The sequence below is a fragment of the Pinus tabuliformis genome, chromosome 4_1, assembly GCF_031772625.1.
Source record: "Pinus tabuliformis cultivar Carrire ecotype Pingquan chromosome 4_1, CPIR1, whole genome shotgun sequence".
NCBI lineage: Eukaryota > Viridiplantae > Streptophyta > Pinopsida > Pinales > Pinaceae > Pinus > Pinus tabuliformis.
In genome coordinates this window covers 731,335,133-731,359,698 of record NC_142303.1, presented here as the reverse complement: position 1 = coordinate 731,359,698, position 24,566 = coordinate 731,335,133, and the positions used below count along the sequence as shown (strand labels likewise).

Genomic DNA, 24,566 nt, shown 5'->3' with positions numbered 1-24,566 from the left:
GCCAGAGAATGAAACAACTAGAAGTGGACCACATAAATCACTATGCACAAGTTGTAAAGGGGTTGGGGCATGCTAAGAGGCACATTTTTCGAAACTATCTCGATGATGTTTTCCAAGTACACATCTGGAACAAACACCATCTCTGCAAGATACCATAGGAAGACCTATCACCATATTTTCTTTACATAGATTTTGAAGGGAACAATAGTTTAAGTGACCAAATCGCTCATGCCAAAGTTTGCTCACTTCATCATTATGAGCAACAAATACCAAGGGAAGTGTTGATGAACCAAAGTTGTTAAACTTATACAACCTTGTAAAATCATCAGCAATGCCAGTATCTAAAATCTGTCTAGGATCTCTTAGGTCCTTAATTACAACATCGTGAGGTGAAAATTCAACGATTTTACCTTCACCTGAATGAGTTATCTGATATACAAATAGAAGGTTGCAGGATAAGGTTGGAACACATAATACATCATTAAATTGACCATTGTCTAGATGAATAGTTCCAGTCCCTACAACACTAAGAGATCTATCATCATCAACATATATATTTTTGGTGTTACAATAATTTAAAGAAGAAAACATGGCTTTGTTTTTGGCCATGTGATAAGAAGCTTCAGAATCAATGAGCCACTCATGAGAATAAGAAGAAGGAGATATATTTAGTGCATAACCAGACCGAGATGATTGACAACCACATGTAGAAATTGTTATTCCTGAAGATGAAGTTGAGGTTGAAGACTTCTCCAAATGGATGTTATGCTTCTTCATTGTTGCTTCCAAGGTTTCCATCTTCTTAAAGCATTTGGATTCTAAGTGGCCATCTCGATTACAAAAGTTGCAATGTCTATCAGTCTTCTTCACTTTGTTTTTAATTTCCATATCATTTTGTTGAAATGATTTTTCATTTTGAGACTGAAATTGCTTAGGACCCTTGTTTAGTTTAAGACCATTCTTTTTAGGATATTGTTTCTTAGGATTCTTTGAATTTGGTTGTTGTTGGGCAGCTAAGGATTTCTTAAAAGAGTTTCCAAGATTAAGAAGACCAAGATGTAAGAGTTTTTCTTGTTCTCTTATTAAAGAATCACAAAAAGCATCAAAAGAAGGGGACTTGTGGTCTTGTTCTTGAGAAATAAAGGCTTCTGTAGTAGAATGGAAGGTGGAAACAAACACAGAATAGGCTGGTCCCAACTTAGTAAGAATGGAATAAATAAGGCTACCATCTTCTTTCTTAACCTTAACACCTTCGAAGAGAAGTTTAAGGGTCTTGAACTTGGACAAAAAATCTTCAATGGAAGAAAAATTATTGGGGTCCAACGTAAGCAACTCATTTTCAAGTTGATGGGTTCTAATTTCATTTTTAATTCCAAAAACTTTAGTGAGTTGTTTCATTGCTTTATTAAGGGTATCAAGTTCTACGATATGGAATCTAAGGTATGGAGAAATAGACATCCCTATCAACCCACATGTTTGATCTTGCCTATTTCCCTATTTGGCTACTTTATCTTCATCTTTAGGTTTAGTTTCTTGGCCCGAGGCTATTGGGTAAAGACCTTTGCTTTTAAGTAAATCCACAATGTAGGACCACCATTTTAAGTAGTTGGTGTTGCCAAGAATAACTTGGCATAGAATTTCCATTCTAACAAAAACTGAAGCTATAGATGCTGAAACTAAGTGTTCCAATGGAAAGAGCTCGAAAAATTAGGCTTATTAAAAAAAAAACGGCTCTGAAAACAGCTTTCAGATGAAGAAGTTATGACTTTGAATAAAAGTTGTTGAAAATGCCGACGAAGTGCATGAATGTGCGGAAATGAATGATAATGTTATATTTTAAAAAAATATCCCCCCTCTTTCCAAGCCTAATCTAATTATCTTACTCTAAAAAAAAAAATTACGTGACTCACTTTTATAAATAAGTGAAAGTCACTTTTACAATGGTACTTTATGAGCTACCCACTAAATTGTAACTTAAATAAGAGATAAAGAGACTTTAGAATTATAAGTGACTCACTTTTTATAATGGTTGAGAACACTTTTACATAAAGTAATTTTTAAACATAAGTTACATGTGCTTTTTGAAAAAGTAAGTCAACAAAAGGAAAGACTTGAACCCAAGACCTCTATTCTCATAAAGTAACTTTGGACCAAGTGAGCTAGTTTTAAAGGTTAGTAAATTTTGGAAAAGAGGAAGGTTTTTTTTTTTTTTTTTTGGTTGCACTGGAGCTTTGGGGTGCGTGCTTACTTGAAAAAACTCTTTTTGCCTACAAAACAAAAAACCACACAAACCAACACAGACATGCAAAAAAAACCAAACCTTATGGCTTGATGTTAGCTTTCGCTGGAAACTAAATATTTTCCTCAATGTTTCTAATATTCCTAGATCACACTAAGGTGCGGCGGAAAAGAACATAAGCATGAGAAAAATTCTTCCTTTCTGTTTCTAATTTGCCCAGATCGCACAGAGTCGCCGGGCAAAGATCATACGCAGAAATGAAAAGTATAGATCCGGTAATAAAAAACAAAGAGCTAAATAAACCGAAATAAACAGAGAGATGAATAACTAAAACTGCAAAAAAAATGTATAGCTCCAGATCTTAAAAATGGTGTAGCTAGGGCTACCAGAAACCTTTTCGTATGAAACGAAATGGGTTCCTCACTGGAACAGATGGTCCTAACACAATAGAGTAGTCCTCTCGGCCCGAAAGTAGTCAGAAACAGTAGATCTAGGAAACGAAATTTAGATGCAGTTGTACCAGCTTCCAATTTGGATCACCAACGGATGCGGCCCTCAAATAGCTCTGATACCATGTAGGAATTTACAAGGTAAGTTCCTCAGATAGAACACCAAAGGACACCGCTCACAAACAGATCACAGATCAATACACTAGTATTCTTGTCGTGGTTAGAACCCTCAAAGTGAGAAACAACCCACGACTTGAGCCAATGCGGCCACTACAGGCAATTTATTAATAAAAGAATGAAAATTTACAAAAGATTCTCTCATGAACGGTTACCCTACAAATGACCCTCCATGCTCTTTAAATAGATATCATGGACCAATCAGGTGTTAAGCCACGGATCAAGTGTCGATAATACCGAGGAGAGAATGAACCGTCAGATCACTACATATCGTGACCGTCGAATTGTAAGTTACAAAAGTACATAGTAAAGAAACACGCTTTACCCTCCTCTACACTAGACCAAGTTATACTTAATTATTTCCTATGTGTCGGAATATCCTAGCATACCCCCTTAAGAACAACTTGGGATAGGATTGAAGGATGTACAAATATGACACAATAGGAGAAGGAAGGAGGCATTAGAGCCTATAAAAGTATCGATTTAAATGTTTATTTTCCTTCCTAGATTTGGCATGCATGGTATTGAATGTGGTTCAATTTCTGGTATGGTATGGGTTTTGCGAGGTGTACCAGTGTTTTTAGTCTAGCCTTTCCATTTCCGAATAGCCATGGTGTGATGGGGTTCTCACGTTTTGGTTGAGATGGATTCGAATTTGAGTGGGTTGGATCTCCGAATGATAGAGAACATGGCCTAGTGGTTCCTAAACTAGACTGTGGATCACGATAAATCCACTGACCTAGTGACCCCTGAGCTAGACTGTGGGTTGCGGTAGAGCCACAATTGTGTTGCCTCGGTGGGCCTAATAATCATTGTCGGTGAATGACAGGATATACGGTAAAGCCCATAGGTCATTTTTTCTTTGTTGGGCCAAATAATCCCAGGTCTGGGATATGCCGTAAAACCTAGAGATTAGGTCTCAGTTTAGGGCCTAGTCATCCAAGGTTGGACTGCGGTAAAGCCTGAGAGACTAGGAGACAGGAAAATACCTCACGGTGTAGGTGTAGAAATTTGGTGGCATCCATGCTTGTTTGGACTAATGATCAGGTGGAGATCACAGTAAATCCTGTTTATGATGTATTCATTGTGTTGGCCTAGTGATCTGAGATGGATTACGGTAAGGCTTGGTTTTTATTGATGAAAGTGAGGTGGTTTAGCCTCGGTATTCCTTGGTTGGTTATTTTTGTTTGAGTCCCACATTCGTCCTTGGAATATTGCATGGGGGTGAATGGCTAAAGAGAGGTTTGGCTTAGCCATTCTATGGTCGAGTGGAACGTGGAAGTCCCATCCCATGTTTGGTTTCTGCATCATTAATGAAAGGTTATTTATCCTTGTATTTCTATAAGAATTTTGATGGATTAAATTTGGTCTATATGGTTGTACTTTCATGAGTATTTGTATTGATATTATGCTGGTTATATGTCTATTTTATGACAACAACTATGTACTATAGATCTTAGCATGTTTTTACTTGTAAATGAATGGATAATGTATATATGGCCTAACAGATGATAATGCAACAAATGAAATGAGGGGACAATGGTTCATAGCGATTCTAAGATAAGTATGAGATACCTACACTTAATTATGTTGTTTACACCTATAGGTTACATGTTGATGATATGTTTGATGAATTCTCTATCATGGTGTAGGGGTCTTGTTAAGGTCTTATTCAACTTATTGCTTTGACATCATTGTTTTCCTATTCTTTTAATGATCTTAAGATATCACTCCATTCTAGGCAGTTACATCAGCTCTGGGCCTGAAAAATTGGCTTAAATCTCATGGTCCCTCGCACAAAACTGATAAATTAGGTCCGCAGACGTTGCCACATAAGCTTGTGAGAGTGACTTTGGGTTTATGGATGTTGTCATGCGTATAGCATGAGAGTGAATAATGCCAATGATAGTCAAAATTTCAGTAGGACCTAATGGAAAGTTGTTTGAAGTGTTGGATTAGTTTCTATGGGTCATGAAGTTGATGTTGGATGGTTGTGTGTGATGTTTCCATCAATTCCACTTCCTTAAGGTCACATAGGAGGTCGAATCCAATCATAGTAGCCTATCGTCGCATGTTTACTCTAGTTGGCTAGTTACATTGGTAGATTTGGGAGGAGGTTGTTACACTGGGCCATGCACCCACCATGGCCTCCGAGCCCTCTTTCGATAACCTTGCCTGTGATCTCGTGCCATAAGTGAAACCTGGCGCAAGAGATTATTACCCCGCCACTTTTGATCAACGTTGGTTACGTGCCTGGTTGTGGGTAAAAAATGGGATCAGGGGTCGAGCTAACCACCTACCCCCATCGCCTTTGTATTATGGTCAGTTTATATAATAAGTCTGGGGGCCAGGGCCTTTGGAGCAGAGCCCACTGGCCTCGCCCCCCCGCAACACATAAAATAATTACACAATAAATAGAAATAGCCCATATGAGAAAACAAGGAACACTGTTGGCAAAACGGTAAGGAACTTGGTTAACTTGCTGGAGGTTTTAGGGATGAAACCCATTGGGTCAGTTGGTCAGCCCAAAAATATTTTGCATAGAAGCTTAGGGCCACGTAGCAAGCTCCCATTAGGCCACGCGATGCCTCATGATTGGTCCACCAAAAAACTCAACATCCAATAAAATTTCACCAACACAGCTTGTACAACCTGCCACATGTCATCACGTTATTAGTTTGTACTATAAATATTACTGCCCAGTTAGCTACTAACATTAGTGCCACGTCACCTGTATAGCCTACCTAGTCAGTAACCCAGTTAACCATGCAAGTTTATTGTTTACCCGTTTTCCAAAAACTTCAAAACACGATAACTTTCACATACGGTGTCATATTGAGTCGATTCAAGAGTCATTAGAATCAAAACAACGAGATCGATGATTTGGCATTGGTTTTGTGTGATTTTGAGCACTTTCATTCTTGATCATATCTTTGCTCCCCTGGATCACCTCAGTTGGCATCATGCAATAATCTCCTTCATGCCTTCACGCCATGCATATTTCTCATGAAAGATTTGGGTTTTAGACACTCAAATATGCTCTATCACTTTGAATTCCTTCTCTTCTCTCTATTGTTTCCCTTACTAGTCATGGAACTCATATGTATCTCCTCACTTTTCTCACCTCCACTTGAGCGTTCCTCCTTGGATTTTCTCATGTCCACCTTAACAAAAGAAAATGAATATTACACATGTATATGTTAAAGGGACATAATCCTATTTTGAGAAGAACAAATAATAACTTGTATTAAAAATTCAAGATTACTAAATTTCCTATAAGTTTATTATAATTTGATTGTGTAATTAATATTTAATTCTTTAAATTTTATTATTAAATTTATGTTATAATTTGATTTTTTTTTTAACAAATGAATCACACTGGATGGTTCGAATGACGTCAACTAAAAAATCTCATGTGATTTTTCTGAAAAAATTCAAATATAAACAAAATTCAGATTATTTTTTAAATAAAAAAAATAAAATTTAATATAAATAAAAATAAACTAAATTTAAAAATTAATTAGAAATTACAAAGGATCTAGTTTAATTCTAAGTTTCGGCTTTTTTATTAGAATTGAATGGTAAATTTTTTTTAATTAAAATATGAAAATTTTTGCTTTAAATGTTTTATTGAAAGTCTAAATGAATTTAACAACGCGTTAATAAATATCATCAAATTTCAAACAAATTTAATGAAAAAATATATTTAAATATATTTTTTAATTTGAAGAATTGAAAATTAATCACAACTATTTATTTTGTGCCGTTGGAAGCAGCCTTATTCTTTTAATTTGAAAATTGATTATGAATCAAAGCTACTCTGTTCAAGGAAACTTTAAAGTCAAATTCAACCCAATTTCATTTTAAGAAAAGGAAAGACCATCCTCGACCAGCGGAACAACTTTGCGAAAGGGAGACCTTGACACGTGTCAATTTTAAACCGTCCTTAGCTTTGAAAAGGGACTATTCTCAACGAGCGGAGCACCTTTGCAACCTCGGCCAGCCACCTTTTGCAAAGAGATCACCCAATGCGTCAGTGGATCGTTTTGGATTTTTCTAGAGTAAGGGGACCGGGCCTCGCCTTCTTCCTCAATCTTTACTTTTAATATTCATATTCTATAATTTCGTGACTAATTTGTCTGGTTTCTTATCAAAATTTATCCACTCCAATCGTCAATGTCTGGCTTTTTTTTTTTATAGCATGGGACACTCTGTAGCCTTATTTCTTCTCTACTCAGAAACGCATTCTAAAATCTATCGAATTAACATGTACGCATGCATCAAATTATGTTAATCCTATCAAATAATAATGTACAGATTTAATAGGAATGGGAAGGTGAGGTATTTCACAATCAAGCAGAGTATTTCGCTTTAAAGGCTCGGCCTCATGTCAAAGATGTCACACTAATAATCCCGCCTTCAAGAATAATGCTCTTCAGGTTCATGTTGCAGAGAATTTGGTTCTATACAATAGGTGTAGTTACAAGGGTTGAGGAATGCTCGCTGGTGCTCGACGACCGAATGGGGTGTTTCTGATGTTTCCTTCCAAGTCACAGCTTTCAGCCTATCCGAGGAACGATAAGTGGTAAGATCGACCACTCGCAGGTGCGTTTGACATTTGCATGCACATTGACACCTGGAGATCTCACATTACATCCTACATGCAGCTATTTTCCATATACTTTGTTTCTATTTCGACTGTTATTTTTCTTGTCGCTCCATATACCAGCCTCCTGAGACGTCCCATGACCATATATTAGCTTCTGTTTTGCTACTTTCTATCATCCGACTGTAAATCATAACCCATCAATCTCTCTCCGCCGAGACGAACTGCTCGCACCTTTCAGTTGGTGGACAATCTCCGGCTTCACTCATCATCTAAAGCACCCCATCTCGGCCTGTCGGCACTACCAGGTATGTTTATATGAAAACTTCCTACATTTATATACTGTTTTTCGGGCTTCTGATATGGGAAATTACTGTTATCTGGGTATTTGAATTTCAGGGACTTCCATAGTTTATATATATCTTCCCATTTTGATAATTATCTTAACACTCCTATAATAGCGGGTAGCAGTTTTTTATATCGTGGTCTATGGACTAATTTCATGTATAAATTCGCCAGTATTTGCTGGTCATGGGTCAAATTTTTTAGTTTCCAGAGCTTCTGTTTTATATCTAAACCATGTTCAGATTTCCGGTGCAAACTGGGACCATGGTGGTGCGTATGTGACATGTGCTTCTGTTGCTGTTTTACATGCCAGAATGAATTCTCATGAATTTGTTACATCTGTGGCCATCGTCTAACATGCATACCGGTTTCTGTCTCTGGAATTTGCCTTTTTTCTCTGGAACCTGTATCTGGTTTTGGATCTCTGGTATATTTTTGGTTTTTCCGGAAAGATTTTAAAATTTACCACCTTGGGACTAGCAGTATTAAAGGCCTTAATTTTTTCCAGACCTGTGTAGGACGGATATAAATGTGGTTTGGTCATAAGCGCCGTCGATAGATTTGAAGATCTATCTTCATAATCTATCTTTATCTGGATGATATCTTTGTGGGTGGCTGGCATGTTTTTTTTATTAGACTTTCCTCTTCGAGTTAGTGCACTGCCCATCCCGAGGTGTACTTTGATTGTACCATCTGAAGATTTTTTAGATTGATCCATCTCTATCCTGTCCTTTGCTCTGTCCACCACATTCCATAGCTGATAGCGGTGTACGTCCAAATCCTTCTTTAGTCATTTCTCTGGTTTATTTGGGGTCATGTCTCTGACCTATATTTATGATGGAAATTAAATCTGATTCATCTGCCACGGAGGCTATGGTCCACGCGGCCATACAGGCAGAATCTCTCCATCACAAAGCCAGATTGTCTACTGAATGGCCCTCCACCTTGGATGAAATGCTGGTACATCCTTCGAACCCTCCACCTGCTTCAGATGTGGATAAATATCATCATGGCAAAGTTTCTTCTGGGGATCGCTCCCGCAAATGTCATAAACCAGCTAAAACTTCTCAACCTCCGGGTGCTATTAGAATTGACAGTATTCAGTTGACTGAGCGTATTGATAGTCTTCATGATAAAGCCTTAATTGGCCGGTGGCATTTCCCGGAGTTGAACGACAATCAGATGAGAGACTGGCTTGAAGTTCAGTGGAAACCCATCATTGGGTATATCCCGATTATTGCTAAGTTACTGAAAGAATGGTTTTGTTTTCATTTTCTTAATGCAGGGGATTTGGAATCCATTCTAAACCATCAATGGGTATATGGCCGTAGTTTTCTTTCTCTGCACAGGTGGTACCTGGGATTTAATCCCCTTAGAAACACTCCTTCTAATAATCTTATTTGGTTGAAGCTACCTGGTCTGCCACTGGAATTCTGGTCGACTGAGACACTAACTGAGATTGGTAACGCAGTTGGAAGATGTGTTTATGTAGACCCCTGGTGTCGGGGGGAGAAAGACAAGCGTATTGCTTGGATTTTGATTGATAGATCTTTCAGGGGTGGGTTTCCGGAGCATATCGACATCAGCTGGAGAGAATTGTCCATCAGACAGAGATTGGACTTCTGGGGTGTGCCTTTTAGGTGCGCTGCGTGTCATCATACGGGGCACCTAATTAAGCATTGCCCGAGACGGCGATCTTTTGGTCGAAAGCATCATGGCCTCACCAAGTTTGCAGAATTTCCTTATAGCATAAAGGGTCCAGTTATGAATTCAGAAAAATCTGTTTCTCCTAATATCTCTCCTCGACCCCTCAGTTCAGATTCTCCGAACGCTGAACATCAGATTACTCCCACTCGGCCGATTGTCTCTGATCCATTACTCCGGATATCTCCGTCTATGCCGGAATTGGAAACTGCCTCTGAGTTTGAGATTCCCCTTCCACCGAATCATCCGCAGGAACCAATCGGGGATCAAAATGTCCCGAATTTGCCTCCTATTCCTCTTCCTTCAATTAAATCTGATCATCGACCCCATCGGAATCCTCTATCGCCCCTTGATAAAGAGTCTGCTCCTGGGGATAAAGGCATTGAATCCCTGATATCTCCCACTCCTGCTAACTCCCCGATTCAATCGCCTATCAATTCGATTGGTAGCGATTTAGACTATCTGTTGTCCAAGAAATCACTTGCTCTTTTGCCTCTCACTGTCCATAAACCTGAGTCTCCTAAATCCCCTAGGATCAGCCCTACATCTGCTAAGAATATCACTGTGAGAAGGAAGAACAACAGGGGCAGCAGGCATTTCAGGGGGAGGGGTGTTGTATCTGATTGTTGTATCAGGAATCTATCGCTGGTGGATATTCCCATTACTGATATCTCTGTTGACAGGCCTCTTAGAGCTGGAAAGGCCGATCTACCTTCCAAATGAATTTCATATTATCTGTTAATATTCGAGGCCTGGGAGCAGACCTGAAGTTCTTGGCCTTAAAAAACCTATTTTTGTCTAAGAGTCCTAAAATCATTTTGATCCAAGAAACTATGCATTCTGTATCTGTCACTATATCCTATTTTCGGAAAATGCTTCCTCAATGGCACATCTCTGCTATTGATGCCGTAGGATTATCTGGTGGTCTAGCTGTTTTGTGGGATCCTCAATGGATATGTGCGAAGGCATACAGTTGCATTGCTGGCATTCTTATTTCGGCTCAGATTAGAGGTTTTAGATGTCCTATAAACATTCTGAACATATATGCTCCATACAGGAACCGATCGGCATTTTGGGATGGTCTATTTGCATCGGAAGTTTTTGATATTGATTCACTATTGATTGCAGGTGACCTTAATATTACTTTCAGCACGGATGAATTATGGGGTAAAAGTAAGAAGATGGATCCAAATGCTGCCATGATCAGGAATGAATTTCTTATGAAAAATTTCATTGACATACTTCCGCCCAAAATTCTGCCCACTTGGGACAATGGAAGGATCGAAGAGGCTTTCATTGCAAAGCGAATCGACAGATTCCTATTACATGCCAGCCTGATAGATGTCCTCGGCATGCCATTTTCTTCGGTAGAAAACTGCTTCATATCGGACCACCGGCCGATAGTTCTTGGATGGAAATCTATGGGAATCAGGAAAGGAATCCCCTTTAAATTCAATAGACAATGTCTAGAGGAGCCTGATTTTAATGACACTGTTGTAAAAGCGTGGAGGGAGTTAGCAGCAAGCGGATCTGCTTCACATCAGATGAATTTCATGAACAAGATGAACAAAATCAGGAGAATTGTAAAAGAATGGCAGTTTCAGAAAAGACAATACAATAAAAAAGAGCTTCGAGAAATCCAAAAGGAACTTGATAATGTTGCAAATTCTACGGATTATGATTCTTTAACTTTTGAAAAGAGACAACGCATCAAGAGTCTCCAAAAAAAGAAACTGCAAATCCTGAAGAATGAAGAAATTTTCTGGCGCCTGAAAAGCAGGGCAATATGGATGAAAGAAGGCGATCGAAACTCGAAGTTTTTCCATAGATTCGCCAATGCTAGAAGGGTCAAAAATTCAATATGGAAAATTAGTGATGGTAATGGAGGCTATTTATACTCTCAGCAAGATATATCAAAGGAAGCGGTGGCACATTTCAAAAAGCAATATCAAAGAATGGAAAATAGAAGTTTTCAGGATATATTGTGGGGTATAGAAGTTTACCCAGTGATGTTTGATAATGAAAAAAACGATCAGCTATACCAGCCTATTACAGAGGAGGAATTGATGGCGACCATGAAATCTTTCAGCCGGGACAAAAGCCCTGGACCAGACGGCTGGTCAATAGAATTTCTTATACATTTCTATGATTATATAAAGGATGATCTGTTAAAGATGGTGGAAGAGATCAGGATAAAGGGGAATATCAGCAAACAATTATGCTCCACATACATAGCACTCATACCCAAAAAGCGGGATGCACAGACTTTTCAGGACTATCGGCCGATTTCATTATGTAATATTTCTTTCAAAATTGTATCAAAGATCATTGCAGAGAGGCTGAAAGGAGTATTATCTGAATCATTATCAAAAGAACAGTATGGATTTCTTAAAGGGAGATACATCCATGATGCTGTCGCTGGTACACAGGAGGCGTTATTCTCCATCCACTCAAAGAATAGAGAGGCGGTTTTAATCAAAGTAGACCTCAGGAAGGCGTATGACTGTATAGATTGGGGATACATCAGGTGTTTACTTGCAAGAATCGGATTGAGGACCAACATGATCAACTGGATCATGGCATGTGTCGATCCTGTGGAATACGCTATTATTATAAACGACATTCCAACCCCTTTTTTCAGTGCGGAGAGGGGTCTGCGTCAAGGATGCTCTCTCTCCCCACTATTATTTATACTGGCAATGGATTCTCTCAGCTTACATATCCATAAGGCTGTGATCGATCAAGCATGGCAGCCTCTCAAAATATGCAGGAACATTTCACTGACTCATAATCTTTTTGTTGACGATATAATATTATTCGGCATGTTTTGCAGGATCACTTGGATGCGCTTTCATAATATTATGGAAAAATTTCAAAGGGCTACGGGACTTCAGGTTAACTTGGAGAAATCTATAATATACCATTCTGATCTCAAGCAGGAAGATGTTCATTGGTTATCTGAGCTATTTGGTATAAAAGCCCAACATATCAGCAGTGGTATAAAGTATTTGGGATTCCGGATAAAAGCAAATGGATACTCGAGATCTGATTGGAACTGGATTGTGGACAGATTCTATAGGAGAATCTCTGCTTGGGAGTTTAGATGCCTTTCTTTGGCAGGGAGAATTATATTAGTACAATCCATTTTGAATCAACTCTCTGTTTACTGGGCGCATCTATACCACTTTCCGGTGAGTATCATCAACAACATGAATAGGCTTTCTGCAAATTTCATATGGGGGGGTCATGCTGATAGGAGTAAATTTCATCTCATTAAGCTTTCTAGTATTACTCTTCCTAAGACTATGGGGGTTGGGGTTTATCCAATTTGAGAATTTTTGGAAGAGCTCTCTTGTGCAAGTCTTTTTGGAGAGCTATTCAGGGTGAAGGACCGTGGAGTCACATGATTCGATCGAAGTATTTAGCAAAGAAGAGCCTCCATTTCTGGTACCGAAAAGGTTCTATCGGTGCAGCATATGGATCCCCCATATGGCTTAGTTTCCGGAGGATTGAGGCACTCTGCTTGAAGAATTTAATCTGGCGTCTACAATCGGGGAATAAAATCCTTATTGGCATAGACCGCTTCAAATGCGGAGCTGAAGAAATTGATATCCCTGATCCCCTACTTTATCATTTTCACAGAAGAGGTTTCTTTTACTGGGATAGTTTGATTGCTGAATGGCTAGGCCCCATCCCGCGGTGGAAAGACGTTGATGAATTGAACATGCCCCATGAGATTGCGCAACATTGGAATGGCATCAGGTTGAAGCTACAGAATGGCGGTATTTTCAGATCAAGGGAATCGGATTTCCTATCTTGGAACATCCCGAATGAGGCGGAGGACGTATCAGTTAAAGGAATTTATCATCAGTTGGTTGGACAACAATCACTTGGTTCCTCTATATTCCCACAGATCTTCTGGAAGGATGGTTGCCCAACGAAGATGATTCTATTTGCATGGCTTGCATTTCACAACAGAAACCTAACCTGGGAGAATTTAATGAAGCGGGGATGGAATGGACCAAATGTCTGTTCGTTATGCAGATCGGACGAGGATTCAAATTTGCATATATTTCTAAAATGTAAACAATCTTTTCATATATGGCAGGAATTAGAAAGAGTTTTTGGTTTTAAACTTGGTGTGCAGGACTCGATCCAAGAGTGGATTTTAAGGTGCAGTGAGCAGAATATTCAATGGCGTAGAATTTGCATTCTATCCATGTGGTTTATTTGGAAATGGCGCAACCATTGCGTCTTCAATAGCTCAAGAATTTCATATGCTAAAACCTTGGATTCGATCTCTGTATATTTAGAATCTCTACCTCAGAAGATAATCAAGCACAAGAATAAATTTCCTGCTCGGCCATTATCAGAACAGTCTTCTCAGCCGTCCGCATTCTTCGATGGGGCCGCACAGAAGGGTCAATGTGGCTGTGGTTTCCACATCAAGATAAATGATTCTACACACTTTTCATCATTCTGGCACGGCGGTCATGGCTCCAATAATATGGCTGAAGCCATAGCTCTCACTGGACTTTTAAAATTTTGTATTTTCCTTGACATACAGCAGGTTGCTATCTTTGGAGATTCGAAGATTTTGGTTGATTCGGTAAATAGGAGAAATCACATTTTGGCGCCGCACCTGACCGGTTGGAGAGATAGGATCAACTATTACTGGAACCGCATGGTTGATAGCACTATTGAGCACATCAATAGGGCCAAAAATTCTACAGCTGATACACTTTCTAAATTGGGTCTCATCTCCTCTCCTGGACTTTGGCATCTCGAGATATTTTCGGAAGGAACTACTTTCCAGATCCAAGATTTTTCTTTGCCAGACTTTTAGTGCTCAGATTTGATAATTTTGCCTCATCAGCTGATGCTTTTCAACTTAAATCATGATTTTCTGTATTGTTTACAGAGCATTGATAGTTATATGGCTACATAGATAATTTGGTTTTTTTCTTTGAATATAGGAGCTTATTAGACAATGTGGCATACTGAACTATTTTAGAACAATTTGGATGTATCCAGATATTTTTGGACTCTTATATTTCTCATATAATATATTAAAGCTTTTTCTTTCTGAAAATGTAATCATAATTACCATGAAAATATTGATGCACAATCCACACATAAATAATGGTAAGTAGAAAAGCTAAACATATTCCATTTTATATAATATTTTAACTACATCTAAAATTATAATGATGTGACTTAGAAATAACTTTTTTTATTCCCAAACAAAAAACATATCATCACTGCATTAAACTTTGGAATGGGACATATGTACTATGTATATGAAAATAAATTCCCTTATAAATCTTATTTTCTGGTAGATTTTATTATTTTTAATAATATTTAAATCTTATTTTGTGGTAGATTTTATTATTTTTAATAATACTTAATATTTATGATCTAAATAGCTTTATTTTATCCTTTAAACTTTAATTTAATAAAAAATTCTTTTATTTTTAAAATATTTAAAATTAGCTAATTAATTTATACTTATGAAAAGTCCATCATAAAACATCTCTTATTATATAAACCACATTGATAAACCATATGATTTATAAATATTACCTTTAAATGATCACGTGAACACTTAGACTCTTCTTTAATGGACTAAACATACACCAACACTTATGCCGTGAGCCGAATATTTATTATACCTTCCGACGACTAGATATATAGCGATCGACAAATGGCTCATCCCTATTAATTATTTTGACTTTTTCCATGTCACTCAATTAAATTAATGTTTTCAGGAAACATTGTATTTAAAATGATTTTTTATTTATTCGTCAATCAATAAGGAGTCTTATTACAGGCTTGGCGAATTTTATTGCTGGCTTTGTGAATTTTATGTTTAGGTTGAAACATAAGGTTTAGATAATATACAGTTAGAAAAAATAAAAGAGAGTTAATAGAGATTATACACAATAATAAAGCATATACATTTTTCTATTGATGACATAAAGTAGTTACATATATAAGAACTAGATCACCGATTTTTAGATGATAAGATCTGAAGAAGGTAGATCTATGATTCATAGACAACTCACACACATAAAGGAATAACAACTTCTAGATTGATTCTTCGAGATTCACAATTACAACTCATACACATGGGAAACAACCACATCTAGAATAAAACCTCAAAATACTCACTGACAACTTGTAATACACATGGAAGAATTACTTCCAACACCCTCTCTTAATGCTTACATGGAAAACATATTACAACAATAATTAAATATATGTCTGACTGGTCTTCATCAGTGCCCACATCCACTCTGGAATCTCACAAACACTGCGCTTTCACCACCACATCTTCGAGCTATCACTTGACCTCCATTTAAAACATAACTGCCTCTGACCATCGTTGATGAACTTTACAGGATCAACAATATTGACAACCCAGCTCGTCGGGGCTTCCGCAATAAGAGCCATCAAGTAATGAACCATCCTATGGACCAACCACCATCTGTCGGATATTTCTCTTTCGGCTATCCGTTAGTTGATAGGATGGAGGTCTAGATACTAAATGCATTCAAGAGTTGATCAAACAACTTGACCTTACACAAGAATTGATGTTTCAGACACCGGGACTTCTAGTTTAAGAACCACCAACCCTTTTTATAACCATAATTGAAAGAAATAGAAAACTTCTTGACAAAGACATCTCACAACTACAAACCCAATAATCATCAAACTATCAGTTGTCATCCAGGCATAGACAAGTCATCACGTCCCTTCTTAGCACATGTCAAAAGTTGTTCATCTGGTTCAATCTTTATCTTGGAGCTTTCTCGTCTTCACAAAGCAGCATTTGTTAGAGTGGTCAATTCCAACAAACTTACACTCACATATTGAGCTAACCAAACTCAATATGTTTAAAATGCAAACTCCAAAATTTGAGATCGGAACAAGATTGCAACATAAACATTTGATGTAGAGATCTCTTCCCCGCAAAAGCAAAAATGTGAGTTCTGCCTCCAATTTTATCACTTTGACTATATCATTGGCCACTTGAAACTCCTCCACCCTAGATCTCAAATTTAGATCCGTGCAGCTGCATGTATGTGGGCATGATTTTGCGGATTTATAATATGATAGTGCACACAACTCTGACAAAACCATCCAGGCATGAATTTAACTCCTTTGCAAGTTCGGTGCAGATAAACACAAACAAAACTTTACATATAGCAAGAGAATGAAAGGATCTGACGATGCTTGAAGAAGCTACAAACAAACAAAGATATCTAGGTACATAGGATCACAAAAAAGATTTGCACTAAAAATAAACTCTCACACATCTATACTAATATGTGCAAAAATAATAACACTCAGGATCTCTCACATATTCCTGGCCCTCCCTTGAGGGAGTCAAGCCAGTACTGGCTCTGATACCATGTTATAAATATGAAAGAGAGCGAGAGAGATCGATTAAACACAACACCAAACACCATATATTTTATTGATCTCAAGAGTTACATATTTATAGTATCTAGATCACTGAAAACAACACATCTAGATAGCTATTACAACTCACGCATAGGAAACTGACTACTTCTAGATTGACTCCTTGGGATTCACAATTGAAACTCATACACATGGGAAACAACCACATCTAGAATAACACCTTAGAATACTCACTGACAAATTGTAATACACATGGAACACATGACATGGAAGCATTACTTCCAACAAATACATGCAATATGATATACATTTAATTTTAACAAACTAATGCTAAGTCTTACTTAGCATTAATCTGATAATTTTTTTGTTTGGAAAATTGTCTTAATTATATATTATTGCATTGCTTAGTATTACATAGCCATTTAGCTATTTTGGTGTCTGTGAACCCTAACTTGTCCTTGCATGTGTCTATGAAACCTAGTTTGTCCCTGCTTCCTCGAACCTCCATAATAACTTACCAAACACCTGTTAATTTAGTTATTCATTCTCAGGTACCAGATCTTTAGATGCTAGATGATGATTATTACATGATCGCGCCTTCAGTTTCTCAACACTTCATGCCTCACACTACTCTTATTATAATAAGATATCACAACATGTCAGCACGATCTTCCTCTTCATACATATTTGGGTACACGTAACAGGTTGTCCCATATACAATTTCGCTTGATGCGTTAGTGCCTTTGTGCTCTACATCTTCCTTATTTTTCTCCATAAAACCAAGGGAGCGACAATAAGTAGAGGAATTGTCCATCTGTGCTGCATTTTCCCTCTATAATCTAATGTTTTCCAAAATTTTATGTGCAATCCTCCAATTAGTGATTCCATTACTCTTAAATACTTGCTTCGTCAACACCCAAAACTCCTAATGCAATAGACAGTAATCCATTCCCTGCTGCTTGCATTCTTAATTTATTTTTGGCCTTACTCAGAATAGTGTATAGTGAAGAAAAATGTATGCATTGTTACTTATACTTCAGTTGTATATTCAAATTTTTTGTATAGGACATATTGTTTATGTATATTATGTAAATGGTTATACCCGAAACTGAATACTTTTTCGTTCTAATGAATATCATCACATTCTTGTATCAATTTCACTTGAATATATTAAATAATTAACAATAATATGATTAAAGCGCAAAGCTATTGTTCAATATTCATTTATCCATACATGTTTTAACAAAATACTTACGTTTTTTTCCCTTTTCTCCATATAATTCTCTGTATCACACACTATCACACATTAAAAAGTAGCTTGACAAAGTCTTATTGTTCACAAAATCTTAACATGATTAATTGGGAGAGATTGTAAATGCGAAACAAAGTACACCTATTTTTTAGAGCTGTCACACTCTCCACTCGATCTCATTCACATCCACCTCTCATGGCTTTGATTTGTTTTGTTTTTATTTCTCTACCTTTTTTATGTATGCTACTACCTTAGTGTTGTGGGTACATTTTCTAGCTCCCCCACATATACGAAGGTTTCATAATCAAAACCAGTGCAAAGGAGGATGTAGTCAAATATTGCATTTTACCAACAATTTGAAAGGTTTTCTAGATAGATATTGGAATGCTTTCATTCCTTGACGAACCTCCATCACTTCGGCACATGCCCTCATGGATTCTTATTTATTTTTCTTTCTCTTTTCTTTCTTTGGGTATTGCCCCTCAATCTCTCTCGGTCACAGCAAAGAGATCAGACCTACTCACACTCTCACCCCTTACTCCTCTCCTATATGGTATGATTATGTTCAGATGTTGATCGATGGACATGACTAACTAACGTTAGCCATGGACCTATAGTTTGACTATATCGATGCATTCTCATTTACGTTTCTTTATCTTTTCTTTCTTTGGGCATTGCCCCTCCATATATTGTGGATACTGAGGACATATACGTTATATTGGAACTATTACCCCTTAAATTCCTCTCATAAGGTCAGTGATGTTCAAATGCTGATCGATGGACCTGACCGATTGACCAATTAGATTGTAGCGCAGGTACTAACATTCCAGATCGTTGCATTTCCTCCAGAAAACCTAAAGTTGCAAAACCATGAGTTAACATAACATTGGGCACAGTGATTGCACCTAACCACCAATCATCTTGACTCAGTAGAAAAAAAAAGCATGGCAAGGGTGAAAGATCTAATCAAACTTCACTGCATGTAAAAAAAAACCTTTTAATAACATAAAAAGTCAATAATGTTCAACTCTAATATTGCAATATAAAATTTGAATAATACCTATGCATGAGATATATGCATATTGTATTTTATGTAGCCACTTCTCATCCTAATCTCCGTCTTAAGTGGTACTAAAGTGATGGGCATAAAGTGATAATTCCTGCCCGCTCTCTAAAATCGACATTTGCACCTTCTCCGGGCTCAGTGACCGACATAGAATCCTACATCTTGGGAACCGACGATGTTGCCCCTATATGATGCATTAAAAAGTAGCTTTACAAAATTTTGTTGTGCACAAAATCTGAACATGATCAATTGGCATAGATTGTAAATAAATGTTAAGGGATATCATGGCTTTGACTGCGTTAAAAAATTTCAATGAATAAAAGATGATGGTTAGTCTGAACATCTTTGAAGGAATAAGAAAATTATCTTTGCCCTTTGAATACGAAATTATTCTGAATTGATATGCCTCGTTTAATAACATGACCCTATTAACATAGGTTTATAGTATAAAACCTCTCTAATCTATTAAACAAATTCTTAATAAATTATTTATTCGGCAGGTATGTCGTTGCATCACAACCTTGTTTAAAATGGACTTTATTTCCTTATCCGTAGCTCATATACCTTAGAAATATCTCCTTTAAAAACTTATTCATCATATTTTATCATGGAAGGATGTTTCAACTTACAAAGATGATTCTTTATTTGTTAAATTTAGTAATTTGACGTATTTCCCATTGTATAAAATTTTATTATTAAAAAAAAAATTAATAAAGTTAAATATTTTATGTTATATTCACTGTTTTTAGTAATTTATTTTAATATTTTTATACAATTAACTAATTAATAATAGTATAGATATTAAATTAAATGTTGATTGGAATTAAAACATTTATTTATTAATAATAGTATAGATATTAAATTAAATGTTGATTGGAATTAAAACATTTATTTCATAATGCATTTTATTGTAAGAGTATTTTATTATTTATAATTGTTATAAAATATACAAAAAATCCTTATTATATAAAATTGGAGGAATTACACTGTTAGTTAAAGATGACTGAGACAATTGGGCAAATACAGATCCCTACGTGAGATTACAATTCACCATACTTAGCTCATTCAGAAATGAAGCATTGGAAAAGACAAACTCTAACACCCCCTTAAGAAAAACATAGGGAGGATCTAAAGAAGAAAGAAAACAAAGAATAGGTCTCGACATTGAGGCTTGATTAGGTACCCATGTACAAACTCTGATAAATGGAGAATGAGAGAAAAAACCATACGAAAAACTCCCCCTGCTCCCCCCCGCCCAAAAGAGAGTGCTCAAATTATCATGAGGCTGAAATTATAGATTCTGTAACGATCCACGAAATGGTAATAACACAGGCCTACTCCAATCAACAAGTACAAAATGCTGAAGTACCAATACTCTGAAGATGAGAGCCATGAAACCTCAATGGCATTGGTCGATCTCTGAAATAGGATTGTTGCAGAGGCACAAGGGTGGCAAACACTATCAACTTCTCCCAAAAAACCTTCAGAGAAACTAGGTTTCAGTAAAGAACCACAACAAGGTATTTTAACAAAATAAACACAATCAACTAGAAAATAAACAATGAAGCTTCTAAATATCAAAAAATCATCTCAAACAACATACAACAACACTCTTGAAGTTGTTTGAACACTGTCACCATCACACTAATCAAACACAAGAAATGACAATTTTCAACAAAGAAATGACAACAATATTTGTCACCATCTAATTCACCCCCCCCCTAAAACCACAACTATAGAAGGATCGAGAATCAATAGTTTCCATTGTCAGCAAGTTTCCCCCAGTGAGACCCAACTGAGGGAACAATGGAAAATAATGAACAATTGGTGTAACACGTGGATATGAATTCTGCAAACATAGGTTCAAATGATTCCATGACCATCCATCGATCAATCCACAAAAGATCTTGATGGTCGGCACTCATCCATGATTCCTTCTCTCATGCCTCTTCTGTAACGATCTTAATGCAGTACTAGTAATTGACCAAGAATGTTGATGCTTAGGTAATTTATTTTGATGAGGATGTGCAAATGATAGAGTTTTTGCCTCTACAGACTCTATGTTGAGTGAAACAAAATTTTTATTCATAATGACATTTGTCACCATCTAATTCACCCCCCCTAAAACCACAACTGTAGAAGGGGCGGGAATCAATAGTTTCCATTGTCAACAAGTTCCCCCCAGTGAGACACAACTGAGGGAACAATGGAAATCAATAATGAACAATTGGTGTAACACGTGGATATGAATTCTGCAAGCATAGGTTCAAATGATTCCATGACCATCCATCGATAAATCCACAAAAGATCTTGATGGTCGGCACTCATCCATGATTCCTTCCCTCATGCCTCTTATGTAACGATCTTAATGCAGTACTAGTAATTGACCAAGAATGTTGATGCTTAGGTAATTTATTTTGATGAGGATGTGCAGATGATAGAGTTTTTTTCCTCTGTAGACTCTAAGTTGAGTGAAACAAAATTTTTATTCATAATGACATTTGTAGCCATGTCATGAATCTATTTATCAAAATGAGTAGGAGCATTTTCTTCCAATACATTGATATGGATTTCTTCAACTACAAACAACACCTCTGGAGTCTCAACAAAGATGGATGTAGGTGAGGCTGCATCAAGATCGTATATGAGACCTTCTCTTGATGTCAACACTCTAGGGTTAATAGAAACAACAATTCCTTGTGCATTCTCCCCAAGTCCTCCTCTAGCATATGCCATTTTGCTCATTAATCGAGACCGAATACTAGTAGTATGTTTTTAAAAACTAGGTGCAACAAAATCATGTGCTCAGTGATGATCATCAGCATCACACTTCTGAATTTAAACATAATAAAGTGTGGAAGAAGATGATTCTAGTAGCTCAACATCCGCCATCTCCATCTCATATTACTGAAGACAACTAACTTCCAATTCAAGTTGTTTCTTAGACTATTGTAGCTATTGAATAACCTCATCCTTCTCAATCGACTATTGTGAAATGACATCACAATCTTGTTTCAAAAGTTGATATTGTTTAAACATTGTTTGTATTAAATAGTTAATCTCCATAACATGTTGATTACTTTTCTTTTCTAGTTGCTTCCTCAAATTTTCGGTTATTGAGTTAGCAAAAGACTCAACTTCCTCCTCCAAGTCATTAAGGAGGTCAATCATCTCTTGGAATTCATTTGCAAGTATTGGGAAATATTTTCCCATGGTTGAATCTTAATGGTCAACCTTTTGGATTTTCTCAGATACTAAAGATTGCAACCTATTCTTAAGAGTTGTATTCTCCACTTGTAATAGAGTCACAATTGAATGCAATTGAATGAGCTCTTTACAAAGTTCATTTCTTTCCTTCTTACGAAGCTCATGCAACCTTTTACCGATCTTGATAAGATCATGTTGAAAATGTACTAGCTACAACACAAGGTTGACGATGAAAACATATTCTTAAGAGTTGCATTATCTGCTTGCAATAAAGTCACTACTAACTACAATTAAATGCCCTACAATTGCATACCCTCTTTATGAAGTTCATTTGTTGCCTTCTCCTAAAACTTCTGCAACCTCCCATCTTAAAAATACCAAACTAAAAATGTACTCACGACAAAAACAAAATTGATGATGACAACAAAAGTTGATTTAAACTTCCACAAATAATACAAACCAAACTAATATGACTAGACTTACATAACTAGCTAACAAAAAACCGTCCCAACCCATCAACCACATGGTCATTCGCCAGTCAATATCATTTAAAAATATTATTAATATATTTAAATCATAAAATCTGTCCTTTAAAAAATAAAAATAAAAAATTTGAATACGAAAGCCTAACGCCAAAGCAATTTCACCCCGAAAAGCTATTTTTATAATATCTTGTTCTCCTTTTTTTAATGATAAGTTTTTTTTTTTTTTTTTCTTTAACAAATTGCGGATAAATTAAAACAACGGGCAAATTAAAAATAATGGGTGAATGCCAAACGTTGTCAAATCTTAATCATCTCGAGTGGTTAGTGTATTTCTGGAACGAGGCTTCCAGACATGTGGCCTATTTCTGAGGGATCTAGCTTTCAATCCACTGTCCATCCCAAGTGGTTGTCCATTTCAACCAATGGCTCACATGCCTACGAACAGCTCCAGCGAAAGAAAAATTAAAGTCGCAGAGGTCCCAAAAAAGGTCAAGTGAAGAGTCTTACGAACAGGTGGAAACATTCAAGTTCCACCTATATGAATCCTCGTCTGGGAAGTGTCCAAGTATTCAAGTTCCACCACAAGACGGCGACATCATTTTCCTCTCTGCGATAATAGGTCTATGTGGTACAACTTTGGAATGTGGTGTAGTAGATGATGGCCGGCCCTTTTCTATACGCTCAGATTTGTTGAATGAAATATGCACTCATCCAAAGAAGAGAGTTGGGGCCATCAAAATTGTTGGGTGACCGTGCATATCTCAGGCAATGGCATTGCTTCGGTTTGCACTAGCTCTCGAGCCGCTTCTCCACGCTCGCCAAAAAAAGCATATACATCAATGTATATATCAAAGCAGCTACAGCAAAAAGCATTTGGAGGTTCAATCTGTGAGACTTGTAGGGAAACTATGGCTTGTGCAGATGCAGCACCAAGAATAACTAAGATTACAAAAAACATCATTATTAAGTTAGAGATGCTGATTTTATAGTTTAGTATGATGTTGTCTGTTTATCATTAAATTTGAAATTTTTAGTTATTTGAGTTAAAATTAAAAAAAAATTAAAAAAATTAAATAACTATTCAAATATTTTAAAAATAAAAATTTACACTTAAATAAATAAAAAAATTAAATAATTATACAAAATATTTAAATAATATTAGCTCATACAACAAATTACAGGTGAAAAAGTTAGACCCTTCTCCCTCTCCATTAATGTTGTTCGATCACTATTTAAAATAAAAATAAATTCATACTGATATTAAAAAATTTACAAAACTCCAAACAAACTAGCATAAAGCTTCTTAGATATTCGACTACGATAAAGGTGGGTATCCTTACACAGACGCTCAAGCAACAATTTGATCTGATCTGGGTTTTGTTGATGCCACGACTTGATAAAATGGAGCACCATTATCTACATAAAATCACACGAAAAGTAGATCCATTTATTGATGTCCGCACCTTAACAGAAATGCGTAGTTGTGGTTAGCAAGCGGATGAACGACGTCATGCAGCCGTACATAGAATTTCTAGCCGAAACGCGACATACACCTCTTTCCAGCAGTAACTGAGGCACCCAAAATTTTGGAAATTTAATCCGATAACTGAG

The 24,566-nt window shown here is 36.7% G+C and overlaps 2 protein-coding genes across 2 annotated transcripts in view; both read left to right on the top strand.

Annotated features, from left to right (window-relative positions):
• LOC149178218 (plasma membrane ATPase 1-like) overlaps positions 1 to 8,172 on the top strand; it is a 36,079-nt gene extending 27,907 nt beyond the window's left edge. The window contains exon 5 of the mRNA XM_089422024.1: positions 8,059 to 8,172. Within this exon, the coding sequence (XP_089278150.1) occupies positions 8,059 to 8,172 (114 nt within the window). The remainder of the gene's footprint in view (positions 1 to 8,058) is intronic.
• A 4,751-nt stretch (positions 8,173 to 12,923) lies between these two features.
• On the top strand, positions 12,924 to 14,366 carry LOC149178217 (uncharacterized). The gene has a single exon (XM_089422023.1). It carries the CDS (start codon positions 12,924 to 12,926, stop codon positions 14,364 to 14,366), a length of 1,443 nt encoding a protein of 480 aa, XP_089278149.1.
• The last annotated feature ends 10,200 nt before the right edge of the window (positions 14,367 to 24,566 follow it).